This window comes from Eublepharis macularius, chromosome 6 (genome assembly GCF_028583425.1).
Source record: "Eublepharis macularius isolate TG4126 chromosome 6, MPM_Emac_v1.0, whole genome shotgun sequence".
Taxonomy (NCBI): Eukaryota; Metazoa; Chordata; class Lepidosauria; order Squamata; family Eublepharidae; genus Eublepharis; species Eublepharis macularius.
Window position 1 is genome coordinate 76,887,366 of NC_072795.1, and position 18,957 is coordinate 76,906,322.

An 18,957-nucleotide genomic window follows, 5' to 3' on the forward strand; every position below is an offset into this window, starting at 1 on the left:
CCCCCCTTTCCCCATATAAAGACAGGTTATGTTGTATTGTCGAAGGCTTTCACTGCCGGAGAACGATGGTTGTTGTGGGTTTTCCGGGCTGTATTGCCGTGGTCATGGCACTGTAGTTCCTGACGTTTTGGTGCTACACCTCTGAAGATGCCAGCCACGGCCACGGCAATACAGCCCGGAAAACCCACAACAACCAACAGGTTATGTTATCAGGTAAGCCCTTAAAGAGTGAAATCATGAAATGTCACTTTAATTGGTCATTCCTTTTTTGGAGATGATGTGTTACATATATATATATACACATATTTATACTTGGAACAAACAGTATTTGTATGTCTAGAAGTGTGAGGAAGGTGGCCAAGCTGGCAGGCGAATGAAGCAGATGACGAAATAATTCGCAGCATTTACTACTGCTGCCACAGGTGTACATAACAGTGTGCTAGATGTTATAGAGACACTGAAATGTAACCACAATTCCTCTATTTAAGGTAGACTCTTGGCATCAGTTAGAGCTGTGCCTTTTCCATTGCAGTTCATATGGAATAGGGTCCCCGAGAAAGTTCTTTAGATGTTTTCAGGAGAATTGGTATGAATTTCAGGTATTGTCATATATGTGTCCTGCATATCTGCCATGAATGTATATTGGCTCTGCCTCTGGTCTCTGAGAGTATGGTAAGTTCTTTATTGCTGCAATGCCAGCAGGTTATCTTGCAAAAGGTTACTTTCTCTTTCACGCTTCGCTGAGCCAGTGTCCTTGACTGCCAGCTGAAACTTCTTGAAATGTATCCTTCTTGAGAACCAAAGATAAGTTCATCTTTCTCACTGTCTACTCTCAAAGAATGTCTCTATCTCACACACACACCGTTAACGGTCCTCTTTCTCAAAGGCAGGAATATTCCCTATAACTAACATTGCTAGCCCCACATAGTCACGTCTGCCAATTTCACTGTTTGAGCACCTTGTACTGAATGGATCTCTAATAAAGTTACTTCAACTGGAACACTTGTGTGTTAACTGTGGAGAACTTGGGGTTTTAACTGCCAGGGACTGTCTGGTCATTATTCCCTATGGGGAAAATTATCTGGGTGGCTGAGGGGAACATTTTTCAAGCAAACTCCACCAAATTTGCAGGGAACCTACTCATGACCAAAGGACCCCCCCCCCAAGTTGCAGGAACATTGGGCCCCGGAGTCCAGTTCTATATGCCCCTGAACAAGGTTTCTACAGCCATTCTCCATTGTTTCCTATAGTGGGAAAATTTTCAAGATGGTTCTCAGGCAAAAACAGAAAGGGGCAAGGCTGCCACTGGCCAAAGGCTCGCTCCCAAATGCAAACTCAACCCAGAGAAAGCCGAACAGAACCAAACTGAAACAAGGGCATGGAATCCCCCCAGAACCAAAGTGAAGCAAGGGGACCAACATCAAAGCAGAGAATCGTGTCAAACCAGCAAATTTCACCCAAACCAAACTGAAGCGAGAGACACTGTTGCAAGTTAACCCAACAAAACCAGTGTCATTCACAGACGCCAGGCCAAACCCTTGGCCAAGTGTTGGCTTTAAACTGAAGAGGAAGGCAGACCAACAATAAGAGAAAAGCAATTCTCCCTTGCCCCCAGCAACAGCAAGTCTCTCAAAAAATGGCAAGCAGCAGCAGCTAGTTACTCTCTCTTGCCTTTAAACCAGTATGCAAGGTAACAAACAAACAAAAAAACAGGAGAAAAAAAGACACCCCAGAAGAAGAATCAGCAAATAAACAGCAGCTAGAACTAACACCAAAATTCAAACAAACTGTAGAAAAACCCTGTTCTACAGGGTTACTTTGGAGGTCAGAAACAAAAGAGCTGAAGTGTGAATCCTCACTTCCAGAGTAGCAGTGCTAACATCAGCCTCTTTGACTAACCCTCAACTTGACACCAAGAGGCAAATCTCAAGCCCTACAGGGCTTAAGCAAAATAGAAGTCAGCCCTGTAAGGTAGGACACTTTCCAGACTGAATTCCAGACAACTGCTTGAGCAGCTGTGGCAGATTGGCTACAGTGCTGGATTCAAACTGAAGTGTTGTAAATTCAGATAACTCCACAAAGATATAATTTAAAAAGTTTATTAAAAGAAGTGCAAGTAAATACAAATTATAGAAGTGTGCAAAACAGGAGAAGAAAATAATAACAAGTTAAATGGCTGAGCTAGCAAACATAGCAAGGCTTTCAAGCCTGAACCAGATGTTACCTTTCAGTTAGGTTTCAAAAATCTAGTTGTAACTTCAGAGTGTCAAGTCCAGAGAACAAAGACAAGATTGTGTATAATTATAGGTTTCTACCCATTACCATAGCATTCAGGAGCAGAGATCTCCTAGCCAGGATCTTGATCCTTAGAGAGGATATTGCTCCAGGAAGGACAAAACTAGAATGAAGGTTTGAGTTTAATGTTATATGCCCACAGTGTGCCCTTCCCAGCTTGATCAATCAATAAAGAGCTTGTCCTATGATAACACACTTATGCAGCTAGCACCTCTACACAGGTGGGGAGCAAATCACTGCACTTCCAGAACACCATGCATTAATGAGATGGAATGTGGGTGCAAAACCTCCTTTCGATGACCTGGCCTTGATGCTGCTCTGATCCTGCACCTGTGGTACGATGTCATTTTCTAATCTAGCTGGGAACTTGCAGTGTCATCCTGACTGTACTTTCCCAGAGAAAGCTTTCTTTTGCTTCTCTAACTAGACCTAAAAGCCTGAACCGAAATGTGAATAGACCAAGAAACAGACTAGGCATAGTCAGTTTCTTGACACAAACCATTTAGCAACAGCAAAAGCAGTATTTAAAAGGAAGATTTTAAGACAAAACTTGCCCCCCCCCTTATCACTCTGTCACCACCACCACAAGATAGGGAAAATCAGTGAATCTACAATTCTCAAATCAGGTAGAAGTCCTCCAGCAAGCAGCGCAAGTCTCTTCCTCCAGGCAGTGCAGCACTGCAGCAGCAGTAGGTAGGCAGCAAATCCACTGGTAAATTCCAAAGGCAAAGAGAAGAAAGCAGGCCAGGCCCAAGAGCCTGTAGCAGCAATCTCTACCCAAGGCCAGACAACACAAAATGAAGGCTGCTCTGAGCCAAACCTGCTTTTTTCAACTCTTTGCAGGCAGTCTGAAATATCTCTGAGAATCTCATTGGCCAGACAAGGAGAACCCCTGCATGGATCAGTCACTCACTTCCCCCTCCCTGCCTCAACCTCCTTTTCCTGCCTCTGTCCCCACTCTACTTGCCCTGCCCTCTTGGAAAAAACACCCAAGAGAAGCCCAAGCACCAGCCAGCCAAGGGGCTGAAGCTGCATTTCCCAGATTAACCCAGATTGGATCCATGATTCTCTAATCTGATCTGGGAAAACTGGATTTAGCTGTATTGTTTTAAATCTGGCTTTACCCCCAACTAGGATCGCAGAAACAAATAGCTGAGATGTTTTGATTTCTGAGGAAATTTATGAATTTTTGTTTCTGAGGTATGGTGCAGATTTCTGCCATAACAATTTCTTGTTTTGCAGTGCTTTATGTAGTTTTCTGTACAATGTTGGGTCCTGTTTATAAAATACTAGAGATGGGGAAAAAGAGATCGCGATAAAGGTAGTGTTGCTCAACTTTGATTCAATCTCTCCAGTAAGGTCTGTAACAGTTAAGGTGCATTTTCATTGAGGCTTGTTCTTGAAAAATCCCATCCTCGTGTTATCTGTTGATATTTTGAACTATACAAGTACTTATTGGAAGTGCAACTAGGCTTTTTGGGAGTTCCATTCAGTATGAACAGCAGCATTTTAGGCTTTTCTCTCCCACTCTCTCTCTCTCTCTCTCTCTCTCTCTCCCTCTGATTTGTGTGTGTGAGAGATGGCAACAATATATAACACTGTTCTGGGAAACATTATTTATATGAATTAATATCAAGTTCTATTCAGACCAATCTCTTCCTTTCTCCCATCTGTAATTGGGGGATAATTTTTTTAACCCTACATACAGGTTTTACATGAGGGTTACAGCACTGTCAAAACACAGTCAAAAGCACAATGTAAATATTGTTCCTAGATGGCCTTCCCTCTTACTTTAGTTAACATTAGCATCTTGCATTGTAAAATTATAACTAGTTTCCTAACATGGTAAGTTGAAGTATATAGTTGTGGATATTTCCTTTGCCCCTGTATTTATTTTTAGACAAGTGAAGCATAAGTAATGCTATGGAGCCTCCTTACATATTCAACTTTTTAGTTTGATATAAGTGCCCACTAACTGCAGAGTTGGCATGAAATGACAATAAAAGTACAGTAGCAAAAATGCTCCGCTTTTATTAGTTAGATAGTAATGATGTTTGTTTGGGATAGTATGCCTGGATGAGGTACTTTGACATCCATGATGACCGTTTAAAAATACTTGTAGGGATCACACATTAATGTAAAAATTTGAGTCCAGTGGCACATTAAATACCAACAAGATTTTCAAGAGTCAAAGCTTTCTTCATCAGACACTCGGAAAATCTTGTTGATCTTTCAGGTGCCACTGGACTACAATCTTGCTGTTTTACTGCAGGCCAACATGGCTACCCACTTGAAACACACATTAATTTAGAGTTATTGTTATCGTTGTTTTTCTCACTTTATAAAAGGCTGAAACTTCTGAATCGTCATTGACAATGTATTTGGATCTGCGCTGTCAATTTGAAGCCTACAGTTTATTGTATTCAACATGTACACTACTTACCACCCTGACCTGGATAGCCCAGGCAAGCTGGATTTTGTAAGATCTTGGAAACGAAACAGGGTTGACATTAGTAGTAATTGGATGGAAGACCTCCAAGGAAGACCAAGGTTGCTTTGCAAAGGCAGGCAGTGGCAAACCACCTTTCTTTCCTTGAAGACCCCAGCAGTATGTTACCATATGTCAGCTATGACTTGACAGCACTTTCCACCACCATCATATTTACCAGTTCATTGCTGGTTGACTGTAATGCCACTGTAGCTAAAGAGTTATCATACTCATTTTTATGTGATAACTTATTTTAAGTACAATTTTCTTTAAAAATAAATGTATATAATATGGCCCCATTTCTGTACTGTATATGTGTTTGCAGTCATTCAATAAAACTTGGGCTGTGCTTAGTGTACAATGTATCATCAGTATACAATGACAGAGGTTATTTTAGGGCTTTTAAAAGTGCACTGGCAGTTTTGAGTACTACTTTGTTGTAACCTTCGGGCTTTAAGTGTGTGGAGCATAGATGAAACTTGTGGACAGTGAAATTGGTAGGCGTGGCTTAGTGGCTGAGATGCCTGTGGTGGTGATTTATCTGTTGGGAAAACTATGGCCAAAGGTTCTTAAAGTCAATGTGCCAGGCATTCTTTAGTCTGGTTACTGAAGGGGAACTATTCACTTTGCTTCCTCTTCTCTTTTTCCTGACAAACGTGCTGCAAGAATCCCTCTCCTTTAGTCCCCTCATTAGTATTTGGCAAAGAGAAGAAAATGTCCACAGGAAGTGAAATATTAAGGGAGGCCAATTTATAATCTTAATGTTCCACTCCCTGAGTTTTGGCTATGGCATTTTTCTTTTTAGAGGCACTGTAGGACCTAGGCTAAGGAAATGAGGCCTGCCTCTAAAGAAGCCTTGTAGTTTAAAAAAAGCTTACTGCCTATTTATTTGTCTTTTATTTTACATACTACTTAAACTTCAGTAGAATTCAAGGATAGCACAAAACAGTCATTCTCTTCACACATTTTATTCCTTTGTGTTGGCATATTGTTAAAGAAGTTCTACCAGTGTTTTTGACTTTAAGCTTTTGTAATCATGCACGGCCTGCATCATTTTTTCTCCCCAGAAGTATGAATTGTTGTTATAGTTGGTTCCAAATGCCAGTACATGCTTCTTTTAATATTATTCTTTTTAAAATGTATATTTAAAATGCCATAAATGGTACATGAAATTTCCCTTCAAGTCAGACAACTGCATGTATCAGTAGTACTAACAATCTTTGTGAGCTTGTCTGCTGTGTCATACCAACTGCTAAATGCTTAAACAAATCTAAATGGTATTTGTTACTCTTTGTAGAGATTAAAGTAAACAGTATCTATCAAGAACAAACAGCATGAGGTATCAAATTCTTTCTGCTTTTTTAGTGCAAGTATTTTAGGTATAAAGAAAAAAAATCACAAACTTTCCTTTTAAGGGTCTTGATCAGTCACTATAATTTTAAATTGACTGTGTTCTTAAATGTGTCCCTAAACTCATTTATTTTATTAAAAAAGCATAGAATCTAAAACTAAAAGTGTTTGTTTTCCTGACAATGCTGCTTGTACTATTTTTATCCCCCCTCCCCCGGTTTTGTGGTTCAGCGTCCTTCCTTTGAGTGGTGTTTTGGACTGAAAATATTATGAAAGAATTTGGGCTGGTAGTGACTGGTGATCCGCGAGTAGGTCTCTGCTGAGTGACATTGATTAGACATTTGTAGTATCGTTGTTAAATCACAACTGTGTGCTGAGATAGTTAACCATTTATGAAGATTTCAGTCTTCATATTTTACTTTTCTAATGGACAATCGAGCTATTCAAGCTTATGGGTCGAAAGGAAAATGGGTGCACGTGGTCTTGCCAGCCTCCCAAACTAATGCTGTAGAAGAAGCAAATAGAGAGGATTATTGATAGGGGAAACAACTGATTCTGAATCCTGGGAGGGAATGTTTATTTGTCTGCTCTCTAGGAGGGATTTGGAAAGAGCTGTAATCCTGGGTTAGGAGTAATTTGTTACAGCAAGATGATACTTGAGTGGCAGGAGGTTTCTGGCTGAGACAGCAAGAGGGTATTTTTTATTATTATTCAGGGGAGTTGCTGGTCTCCTTGAAGGTCAGCCTGACATAAATCCCCTCCTTGCAAGTTCTGTTTCACAACCAACAAAATTAACCAAAAGGAACTATTGACCTTTTTGCATCATCCTTGGGCATCTGTGTGTATGTACTCTCTGCCCCCTCCCCTTAGATAAAAATGATTGCAGCAAAGAATGTGCACTAAGAATGAAAATGCAGTGAAAGGTTTTAAGTTTTCTACTGGGACTTTAAAAGCCTTCCCACCTTCTCCTGTGAGACCAGAATGTTTCTGGTTTTAATATTAGCTCAGCAATTTCCAAGGTTTCTCCTCAGTTTTACTGAGATGACATTTTCTCTATTAAAGTGTACTTCTTGTTTTTGTATTTTTTAAAAAATGAGCTCCAGACCCTGGGGAGGAAAGTTTTGCAAGTTTCTCTTGCATGAGTATTTGAGGGAGAAATTGTTGGAGCCAAGCGTTTTGAAGTAACCCCTTGTCACAGTAAAGACCCAGTCACAAAGAAAGCCACACAGGATGTGACAGGAAATTCAGTATGAAATTTTCTGGCTTTACTCAGTAGTGTATTTTAGCAATTCATTTAGAATTGCTACTTCTGCAGAAATTGGTAAATGGCTAAAGTTGTCATAATTCTTTTTTCATCTTAGCTTTATGAGAATTACCGTCAATTCAATGACCTTTAGTAGAAGGAGAACAAAAATCACTAGCTCTACCTGTTATTTTTTATATATATAGTTAATTCAGTAAGAATTTTTTTTGTATCACATTAGACAGGGTTCTCCAACATGGTGCTTGTGAACCTCCATGGAAACCACCAGGTTATTTTTTAGAAAATGGCAAGCCACAAGCCCCTCCAAGCAATGTCCTTAACCACTTTTCACATTGTGGAACAATGCTGAGAAGAGCCACATTTGACATGTCAAAGAGCCACACATGGCTACTGAGCCACTGAGTCACTTGACCCCAAAATCATTCCTTTCTCATTTCTTGGCAAATATTCTCTTCACTGAGAACAGCTTCAGAAGGTGTATATTGGAGTAACTCAAAGTTAGAATTACATATACTGATACCGCAACAAGCTTTAATACTCTATCCTGAAGAAACATCATTTGTTTAACAATGCAGTATATGGATTGTACATTTTTCCTTTCTAGAAAGGGTTGATCAGTTTTTAAAGTTTTTTTTTTAAGAAGAGAAAGGTTTCATTACCAATTACTAATGCTTACATAAACCCAGTAATGGTCCATAAAACAGGTAACCTGTAGATAAAACAGGTATTTAAGGAGGCAGGATGAACACACAAACAAGTCAGCGCACTTCAAGGAAATGGCTGAAACATATAATGACTAATTGAAAAGGCCATGATCCAGAGAGCATCTAGTAGGTGGCAGAACAACTATTATACCAAGCAATGTATTTTTAGTATTAGGCCTTGTTTTGCAAAAAGCCCTATGCAAAAAGATACAACAAAGCTCCTCCTTAGCTGTTTTTTTTACAAAACGTTGCAAAAGCTTGAGCAGGTTCAAATCCACACTTTCCAAAGTGGGAGTAGGGCCAATTGCGTCCATAAATTCTCCTTTACAAGTGGTCTCTGAGGCGGTTTTTATTCCAGCTGGCTTACTTCTGGCACTGAAGCCCAGAGGGGAAAAAACATGTAAACACCATGTAAACAAATGCTTGAACAATATAATCCAACCAGATTTTCACCTGATGAGAAAGGAAAGACAGATCCCCTTTGACCACACAAAAGGCTGTGTTGAGGATCATGGGACCTAGATGGACAAAAGCCATGGGTAGTAAGGACCATAATAAGGAGCTGAAATGGGCAAGATTGTGTTTAAAAGCTAGCTGAATCTATTCCAATAGTCTCCCCATATCAATTTTCCTACTGATATGAATACTTTATGTCAGGGGTCCCCAACTTTGTTCAGCCTCTGGGATTCTGACACAGGTCAGCAGGCATAAACACAAAATGGCTGCCTCAGGTGGTGAAGCCAACCACAAAATGGCTGCCACAGGAGGCAAAGCCATCCACAAAGTCAGAGAGTGAAGCTATGCATAACTCTTACAGTAAGTTTTCTACAAGTTTAAATGAACATATTGTTTAAAAATATTTTCCTGCTTACAGACAGCTTATCTTCAGTCGCATAGTGAAGATAGTTGTGCTGTGGTGGCAGCTGCTGTTAAAGATTTTTTTAAAAAAATCTACGTAGTCAATCAGTTCTTCAATAGCCAATCAGAAACCCTGTGATGCAAAAGCCCCACCTAGCCCTATCCTAGGGTTGCCAGGGCCTCTTACCCTCCCAGCGGGAAGGGAGGACCCGACACTCACCTTTTGTAATGTCTTTGTGTACGCGTGCCCCTGGGGCAGCAGAAAGTGACATCACTGAGTAGGTCCTGGAAGCGCTTCCGTGCTTTGCAGCAGTCCATTTTAATATAGGGAAGCATTAATTTTTTAAACATCCAGCCTAACAGAGAGTTCTGGAGAACTTGAAAGCTTGAACACTGTTTTGTTCATAAGTCTGAGTTTCAAGCCCCTTCTGTCAATATAGATATACAAGAGTAGGCTATAGGATAGATAACCGTACATGCACAGAGGCACTCTAATAATTTAAAAAGTTATATATTTAATTAATTAATTAATATAAATAGTTAAATCTTACTATATGTTCGCGTTTGATGAGTTGGAGCACAGGGCATACAATATTCATGTGGGTCTTTTAGTTGATGATAATTATGAATGTGGCTACTGAGTGAATACCATTGTGGTAGATAGATGGTCCTGAAGAACTGGTCTTTTAGTGCATCATAATTAAAAGTTTGGAGCCATTGAGTTCGGAGAAGGTTGTATCATGTTCTTAATACTAGCCCAATTAATTTTTGACATCTCAGATTATAATAAGGAGATCATTGCATATTATGATAGAAGATACTCCATTCCTTAATGTGTGTTCAGTGACTACACATTTTGCAATAATTGCTGTTATTTTTATCAAGGATGGAATAATAGTGAGGAATGCAGTGCCTTAGTAACATTCTGTAGATGATTCTTCTGAGAGCTGAATTGAAAGTCCAATGGTGTTATAAACGTGCAAGAGGATGACTTTTCTAATATCAACCTTTGGGATAGCTTCATTTTTGTATGTGTTTAAAACCATATTTTGCTGTAGTTGCAGTGCAATTAAAATTAGTGGGCTTAGACTGGAGTAACTCTGCTTAGGATTTCACTGTTAGTTTGTTGTCCTGTGCTTGTTTCAAGCACCAGTTTAGCAGTAAGATGGTTCATAGTATCTCCTTTCCTGCAAGACTCTAGCTGCATTTTCCCCTCTTTCGTCTTAAAAAAATCCTAATCCTTTCCCATTTGAGATGCTTGCTTTCCCCCTTATGATGACAGTTTAAAAGCCTTTGCTTTCTCTCAAGGATGCTCACCACTCATGTGTAATAATCTTTTTTCTCAGTGGCCTGGAGTTTAAAAATTTGCTGTATTCTGTAAGACATTTAGTTTGTTTCTTAAGGACTCAATAATGATCTGTGATCAAATCATAGTATGTTAAGGGAATAACAAATGACTGCCAAGATCACACTATTATTGTTTTAACTATTAAATACGGCATTAGAACTTATTTCATTTTTTTTTTGTCCTTAGGGTCATGCCAAGTTATTTAAGTTAAATTTCACATTCAGAGCTTGGATGGCGTGTTGGGAACCTCATATAGGAAGAAAGTGAGAATTGTGGAAGAATTTTAATTGTTAGCACAGTTTATTTGAATTCCCTCATTCAAGAATGTAAAACCAGAACTGGAATCCTGGGAGGAACATGAGATGTGACCCCCCCTCCCCCCTGCCACTTGGCAAGTTGGAGGAACTCCCAGCCTTACATTTGTATTTGGGATTGAAAGCATAGAATTTCCTGCTATTTCATGTAGTAGGAAGGAAAGGATTTACCACTCTCCAGTAATAGGACAATGGGAAAAAAACCCCTTATGAATAACTGCATATGCTGCAGTAGTAAACCTGAGAAGGCAATTACACGCTGCCCTCCTAATAAGTGCAGTGTAAGAGCTGTGATGTAACCTTTCTTTTGCCAAAAAGAATCCTCCCTTCTTTAGTTTCCAGCTAATATCTAAAGTATTGTGCCTGGTTGGTGGGGCAATTACTTGGCAGTTCATTCCATTGTGCAAGAGTTGTTGAGGGGTGGATTGCTGCGACGTAATTCCATAGGACTGCTTTCTTTTTCCCACTCTCTCACCATCTGGATTCAGTTAGCTCGCTCTGCAGTAGGACTGAGTCTCATTTCCTCCAACCAGTAATGTTATATAGGCAGTGATCCTGGCCTGCCCTAACATAATTGAAAATTATGTGTATTGTAGACTTGCAGCGCTGAAATGTAGACTCGTAAAAATCTGGGGCTCAGGTAGCCTGTGGAGATTGGATTTGGCACACAATGAAGCTTTTATGTAAAATAAGAATTATAAGCCACCACATTAATATTGTGTCATGGCCATGACAATTCTTGGGCTCAGAGACTGAGAGTAAAGCTTGAAGCTGTTGAACAAAGCAAATGTTTTCTTTGTTATCAACAGAGCTGGATCATTTTGCTGGATCTGAACTGAAACTGGAAAGGGTAGCATTTCTGGAACATACTCCACTCTCATGAAATATGCCTCTTCCTTCAGTGATCTTTTGGGAATCCCCCTTTTTCCAGTGATTTTTTTTCTTCAACAAAAGCAGTATCTCCCACCCCTCCCACACGCATTCCCCCTCGTAACCAACCTTCATGTGGTATTGATAATACTCCATTGTATGTCTCTTTGCAGACCTAGTTGACTGTACCTTAAGTGTCTTGTCCATAATACTCCATTTAAGTGGTTGTGTGATACAATAAGTCAGATTTGGTTCTTAATGCCATCACTAACGGCAAACTTTGGAGTGAAAACAATGGCCTCTAAATTAACTTCATTTACGCTCAGAGATGCCAGTCAAATCTGTGCAATGATTTTAGGGACCTTTAAAAAAATCTTTGGGTTCCTCAAAAAAAATTTTTTTTTGCACTGCAGTTACCTTTTATGAGGAAATGATACATTTGCAGGCATATCATATTTTATCTTCTTTGTTGATGGCTGCAATCCTAAGAATATTTTCCTGGGAGTAAGCCTCACTGAGTAGACCTGAATATGATTTTGAGAAGACCTCCTTAGGATTGCTCTTGATGCTTGTTTATCCTTCTTCCTCACCCCCAACCCCCATATGTATGTGTAGCAACAGTTTGTATTAGATACAAAATAGATATCAATAATTTTTGTTAAAATTATTTATCATTCTCAACTTTACTTGGATTTATTTGAAGGGTAATTAAGATTGAGAAAAGAGAGGCACATTTTGACATTAATTTTTTTAAAAAATTCTACTGGAATAGAATGGATTTGTGCAGAAATTTAATTTTTTTCTCCTTTCATTACTTATATCCAGTTATGTACATATCAGTGTGTATTTTGACACTGTGAATGGGCAGGGCAGAATCCAAGGATTACTTTTGCTTTCTGTATTTACATCTAATTAGATCGTTTCAGAGAGCAAGCACGCTACCTCTCTTTGGTATCCAATAAATCTATATTTTATTGTATGTTGTTGTTAAGTATTTTAATCATTAAATGCTATTTAGTGAAGCAGAATGAAATGTTGATGCCTAGTATATCTAGTGACATGATAGTCTGCATTCTAGTTGAGCTAGCACTGCAGGTGATGCTAAGGGGCAGATTTTCAGCAGTAGTTCTCCCAATGAGAACTGCAAGACATGGAGATAAGCTTGACGTGATACATCTCTTTCTGGAGATACACAACATCAGACTGCAGATTTAAATGCTGGGGTATTCCTTTATAGGAACAATACTCTATTCATACAAATTTATATCTAAGAGAATATTATAACCTGGCTTTCTCCTGTCCTATTAGTATTGAGTTGTGTGCATTTTGTTTTAATGTTCACCCAGTAAAGGTCAGTAGCAAAAATCCGCTGAGAGTTGTTCTGAAAAGTGACTAGGTAAAGTCAGCACATACTTTCCCAGTGGGACCTGCTTCCTGTGTAAATTCTGAATCCTATCTACTGACCTCAGTAACAAGAATAATCCTTGGCTGCTTTTGTTAGAGTGAGCTGTACCCTATTCCTGCTTGTGCATCATGAGCAGGATTGTTTACTGAGTCTCAATTTCATGGCCAATCCTGGACTTATGCAAAGTCAGTTAAGGTTTGGGAAGTTGCTCGGGAGTCATGGGGTCACATGTTCTCAACCAACTATTTTATTCCTTGTGCTGATGGACAAGCAGGAAATGACTGTGCCTTGGTTTTACAAAGCTAAAAATTACATCTTTATACATACAGAAAAAGTGCATCCTTTAAAGTAGTAAAACAATCATATTTGATCTGCAGGGCATTTGGTGGGGGGGAGAGCTTATGAACCTAAATGTCATTAACTGATGTTGAGAGGGTGCTAATGATGTAGATGACAAACCTCTTGAAATAGATGTTGCAATGGTGCCCGTGAGCCTTCTGTCAAAAGTTATTTTGCTACTGTCTTCACATTTCTAGCCTGCCTTTCTTTCAAGGAATTCGGGATTGTGGATTAGCTGAAGGCTGGCAACACTTTCAAGTCACTACTCTATCCCTTGTGCTTCATAGCTGAGGGCACCACATGATTCTTTACATTTTTTTTAAAAAATTCATTCTTATAAGAGAGAAGTGTAAATGTGGCTGCAAAGTGTTTCCAGGTACATATACCTGACAAGTACATGGTGGTTTTATACATTGCATGGCAGGAGAGGTGGGTTACCACCAAACAGCTGTTTGTTCTACAACTAGAGCCAATCCTGGCTCTTAAGCACATTCTGTACATACAGAAAGTCCCAGGCATCTTGTGTTAAAGGATCTTGGGGGAAGGTGTTAGGAAAGATTGATCCACTGTTCCTGGTGAGCTACTGTCAAGCAGTGTAAGCAGTAGGGAGCTAAGTGGACTAGAGACGGGCACGAGCCAGGAAAAAACGACCCATACGGTTCGTGGTTCATCACGTTCACGAACCACGAACTTTCACAAACCTGCCCCGGTTCATGAATCAGTTCATTTTGGTTTGTGAAAATGTCACTTCCAGGCCAGCAAATCACCACTTCCAGGTCAGCAGAAGGTCACTTCCGGGTCAGCAGAAGGTCTGCAGGAAGTCTATCCTGTTGCCTTGGAAATGGATTGATTGGCACAAGGCTGTCTGCTGTGATGAACTGAAAAACAAACCGAACGAACCAGCCTAAAGTTCATGGTGGTTAATCAGAAATGGGATCTGATGAACCGCTGGTTCACAAACCACGAACTGGCCTGGTTCGTCATGAATTTTGGTTCGTATTTCGGTTCATGCCCATCTCTAAAGTGGACAAATGGTCTACCTTGGTATAGGGCAACTTTATATCATATAAGAAGCCAAAGTCATATTTTAGTGTATTAATATTTTAAAATGTACACCATCTTAGGTGCGTACCTAAACACACAATGTGTGAAGCAACATTTATTGGGAAGGCCATAACGGGATGCATATTTTCTTTGGCAACTCTTCTGGCTGTATAATATGTGCAGTGACCCTTGAGTCAGGATTATACATTGAGTTTTAAAGAAACACTCAGCCATACCAAAGCATTACCCTTAAAAAGGGATGATGGGTGATGGTAAATCTAATGTTCTATGCTAGATGTTGTGTCAGTTATAAAAATATGTTACAAACATTTCCTTTTTAGTCCTTATCTGTGGGGTAGTTACGAGGTTTTATCCAGGATTAGTGCATTGGTTTTGTAAGAATATTGGCTATAAGTGTCCAGCAGTGGGAAATGACTACTTATGTTCTTGCAGTGATGATTATGATGATGATCATGTGCTTACATGCCATCCTTTTGGATGGATCAGTGCCCACTTAGAGTGGTGAACAAACTCAATGTTATTATTATCCCCACAATACACCTGGGGAACTGGGGCTGAGAGGAGTGGCTTACCCAGGGCCACCTGCAGAGTTCATGGCAGTAGTTGGAGTTGAACCAGCAGAGTGCTGGCTCAGAGTCTAGCTACTTAACAACTGTGCTACAGCAGCTCTTGGTGATATGATTGATGATCTGCACTTTAAAAAACCCTTTATACTTCTGACCTTTTCCAAGTGTGTAGAGATTTGTATTGCCTTTGCCCTTGTAGTTAACATTATGGAAATATTTGGTGCACTGTTGCTATTAAGCACCAGCACAAAATAGTATTGTTTGGAATTTTTTTGGTTCGTGGTTCCCTCCCCCTTTCACCTTGTTGCATACATTTTAGTTTCACCTCTTTCCCCACGTTGCCTAATTGTTTATTATTTTTAGATTTTTTTATTGTCTTTGTTTTCTGAACTCATTTTTCTTTTTTCCCATTTTTGTTTCCTACATCTAGTACCTCCAGATGAAATGGCCACTGCTTGATGTTCAGGCAGGGAGCCTACAGAGTAGGCAAGCCCTCAAGGATGCTAGGTCTCCATCTCCAGCACATATTGTTGTAAGTAAACTGAGAAGAAATTCTTTTGTTTTGGGGAGTGTGGGGAGGGAAATGACATTAACAAGTTTTGCTCATCACTTTTTTTCTTCTCCAGATAAACATAAAGGTACATGAATAAATTGTTCTTAGAGATAATCATGGTGTTCAGACTTTTTTAAAAAGTTCCACAGGAGTAGCCATGTTGTTCTGTTGAAGTAAAAATGAAATGGAATCTTGTGGCACTAACAAATTTATTGACTTAAGTTTTTGTGGACTAAAACATACTTCACCAAGTACATAAAGTGTAACCTCAGTTGGCAGACTTCATATAACAGATGACAAAATACACATACACTCAGGTATATGTCTACTATTTCATGCCCTAATCCACAAAACATAAGCCACAATAAAGTTATTAGTCTTTTAAGATGTGATAGTACATCACTTAACTTTTTCTTAGCGACATATGTAAAGTGTACGAGGTTAACTTACTGAAACTAGTTAGAATTGTAATGCTAGACTTACAACGATGATTTTAAAAAACAACATTGAAAACCAAGTTGTTTAGACTCTAGAAAGCATTAATATTTTAATGTTAATCTTCATTTCCCAGCATGGGGTGGGCAACAGTTTGAGGGATGTACAGTGCATTTGAATGGATAAATGAATTTTAGTCTGATTGTTATTAGGGAAAGTTTTATTGCGTGTTGGTAGTGGGATATGCAAACATTTCTGGACCAGAATTAAAACATATTTGCACTATAAATCTTCTTGCTTGACTCAAGTGTACTTCAGATAATTACTAAGATTATAGGATAAAATCTATCTATTCAGGGGGAAAGTTCCTTCAAAAACCTCTAAGAATCATATTTTTATAGAACAAATTGCTGTATAAGTTCCTATAATTTAAAAAATGAATTCGTTTAATCTGTAAGGCTTGGCTATGAACATTTTGAATTTAAGCAATTTTAAGTCCCATATAGATGGAGAAACTTAACTGTTTTGTTGAAGCCAATGTGATTTAAAAATGCTTAACTTTTCTTTATTTTGCTTATCATTTAGCTGAGGTGACAACTTTATCAACCTGGGCAACGCAATGTAACCCTGTAATGCATTTCTTTCAGTATATCAGCATCAACTAGCCAGGGGCTTAAGCTGAGGTTCAGGGGATTGGGGGGACAGCAGCATATTTACTTGCCAAGTATGTGCACCCCTACCCATGGTGCCAGAAAATGTTTTTTTACCAGTGCAATGGAGTTGCTGTGGAGCATGCTGAAGCCCAGTTGAGTAAAAATAATCTCCAATCACATGATTTTTTTCTGAACTGGGCTTCAGCATGACCCACAGCTCCTCTGTTGTGCTGGAAAATGATGTCATTTTCTGGCATGATAGGGGAGCCACAGGTCACACTGAAGCACAATTCAGTACTCTGTGCCATTTGGAATTTTGTACCTGTAATTTTAAATTTTTTAAATTTTTAATGTATTTACTGTGATTTTAAATTGAGAAACTGTAAATTTTAAAGTCTATGAACGTAATCTGCCCTCAGCCTGCTGGTGAGGTGTGGGCAGAATAGAAGTTGAAATAAATGAATGAGTGTTTGGAGACGATTTTTACTCAACTAGGCTTCAGCGTGCCCTGCGACTCCTGTTGCTGACATGATGGGGGAGCATTGGGAGTGCATGCATGTGCTTCTTTCCCTGTGCCTTCCTCTCTGCTGGCCAGGTGAGTAGGGCCGCCCGGGGCGGCAGGTATGGCAATCCTAGCATCAACAGATTTTCATGTATGACTTTGTGAATTAATGTGGCATTATAAATGCTCCCACTGTTCCTGGAAAAGCTTCCCATTTCCATCACATCCTCACATGCACAGAATCTGACCTCTGGGACAGCTGCATTGTGTCTCATTAGTCTGATGATCTCTTCAGACCTGGCATCACTTCAGACCTTTCATAGAGAAAAGTAGAACAATTGGTGGACAACAACAATAATCTCTGCTGACTGGGTCCTTAACATAATGATGACTCAGTTTGGTGCCAGCTTCCTTAATAAACGAAATACTGAACCCAAAATCTTTTGCCTCTTGCATTACCTCACCTGGGTGGAAAGGTGGGAAGGCAAATTTGAGATAAAGCCATAGAGATGGCAGGAAACAAATTCAGCTGGGCTGAGAGAGGAAGCAGGTGATGATTTCCACAAAGGAAATGTGAAGTTAGGAAAGGGGAATGGACATGTATGTGCTCTTTTTGATGAGTATTTTTGCTAATTTTTTAAAATAAAAATCTAAGGGTTATTTCTAGTTGTATAGATGACCTTCTTATTGCATCACAAGAATTAGAAAACAACTGTTTTCCATGAAGGCCTGATATGGCTCCATTGTCATTTTTTTCATTAGCTGTAGGGCTTTTAAAGGATTGTTTCACTTTGTTCAGTATCAATAGATATATTATTCCTGAAATGAAAAATCATCTTCCAAAAAAGAGTCAGAGATCTTGTTCCTGATATGATATTTAGATTGCTAAGGATCTTATATCCTTATAGTGTTATTAATGAAAAGACAATGAAACTCATTTGAATGAAACAAAGGCCAAATGAATATAAATACATCTAAAAGCTCTACAAACTAAGCTTCTGAAACTGTTTTATTTGAAAAGTGTTTAATGCAGCATGAGAGCTAATACTCTCTTGATTAGTTTGATTTTATTGATAATGACAGAAATATGAAGTATACATTTAAAGTGGAAGTTGGAGCAAGATATATTATGGGCTTGTTGTTGCTTTTGTTATAATGGGAGCACCATGAGTGAGAGTCTGGAGTTATTCAGTGAGAATGAAATGAATATTTTGCAATAGATGACAAGATTTTTATTTTTTGTTGGTTACCTCAGACAGACTGAATATGGCACACTAAAATACTACCCACCTTTCCCAGAATATCTAACCTTTTCTGTGTGCCTGTGTTCTTCTTCTTGAACACAGTTGTAAAGTGGCCTTATGAAAATTATCATTACTGACAAGGAATTTCTTACATGTTTCAATGAATTTGAGATTTGACAGAAATCTTATAAATGGACTTAAGAAATGAGTGTTTTCCTGCTAAATTCTTCATCATTTATAAATTATATCAAAGGATTTTATTCATTGTCATTCAGCTTGGTTGCTCTCATAATCAAATGAATTTGCTTAATGTTTAGAAAGCACCAAGTTTCTCAAAACATTTCATCATTTTCTGAGTCTGGTTATCTAGAGTTTTTATTTGGAATATGTCAAAGTTGGGCCATGAAAAGATGATGGTTGGAACTTTTATAAAAGCTTGTAGCCTTGATTCACACATCTCATGACATAGCATCCTCTTTTGTGTATTCAAAGTGAGCTGGGTTATGTCTGGCTCAGATACAAGTAGTACTCTGCTGATTCACATATATCTGTGCCATATTTGCTATTGCCTCACAGTTCCAATTCTGAGAGCTGTTAACTGCATGTATAAAAAAATACCACACACAGCCTGATCTTAAATGTATCTACCAAGAAATAAGTCTCATTGAATTCATTGAGACCTATTCCCGAGAAAGGAAAATTCA

At 39.0% G+C, this 18,957-nt stretch overlaps 1 protein-coding gene across 22 annotated transcripts in view; it reads left to right on the forward strand.

Annotated features, from left to right (window-relative positions):
• TCF7L2 (transcription factor 7 like 2) overlaps window positions 1–18,957 on the forward strand; it is a 271,006-nt gene that overhangs the window by 77,343 nt on the left and 174,706 nt on the right. For all 22 annotated transcript variants that reach the window (XM_054982191.1, XM_054982193.1, XM_054982199.1 and 19 more), the window contains exon 4: window positions 15,297–15,398. In XM_054982191.1, coding sequence (XP_054838166.1) covers window positions 15,297–15,398 — 102 coding nt within the window. The remainder of the gene's footprint in view (window positions 1–15,296; window positions 15,399–18,957) is intronic.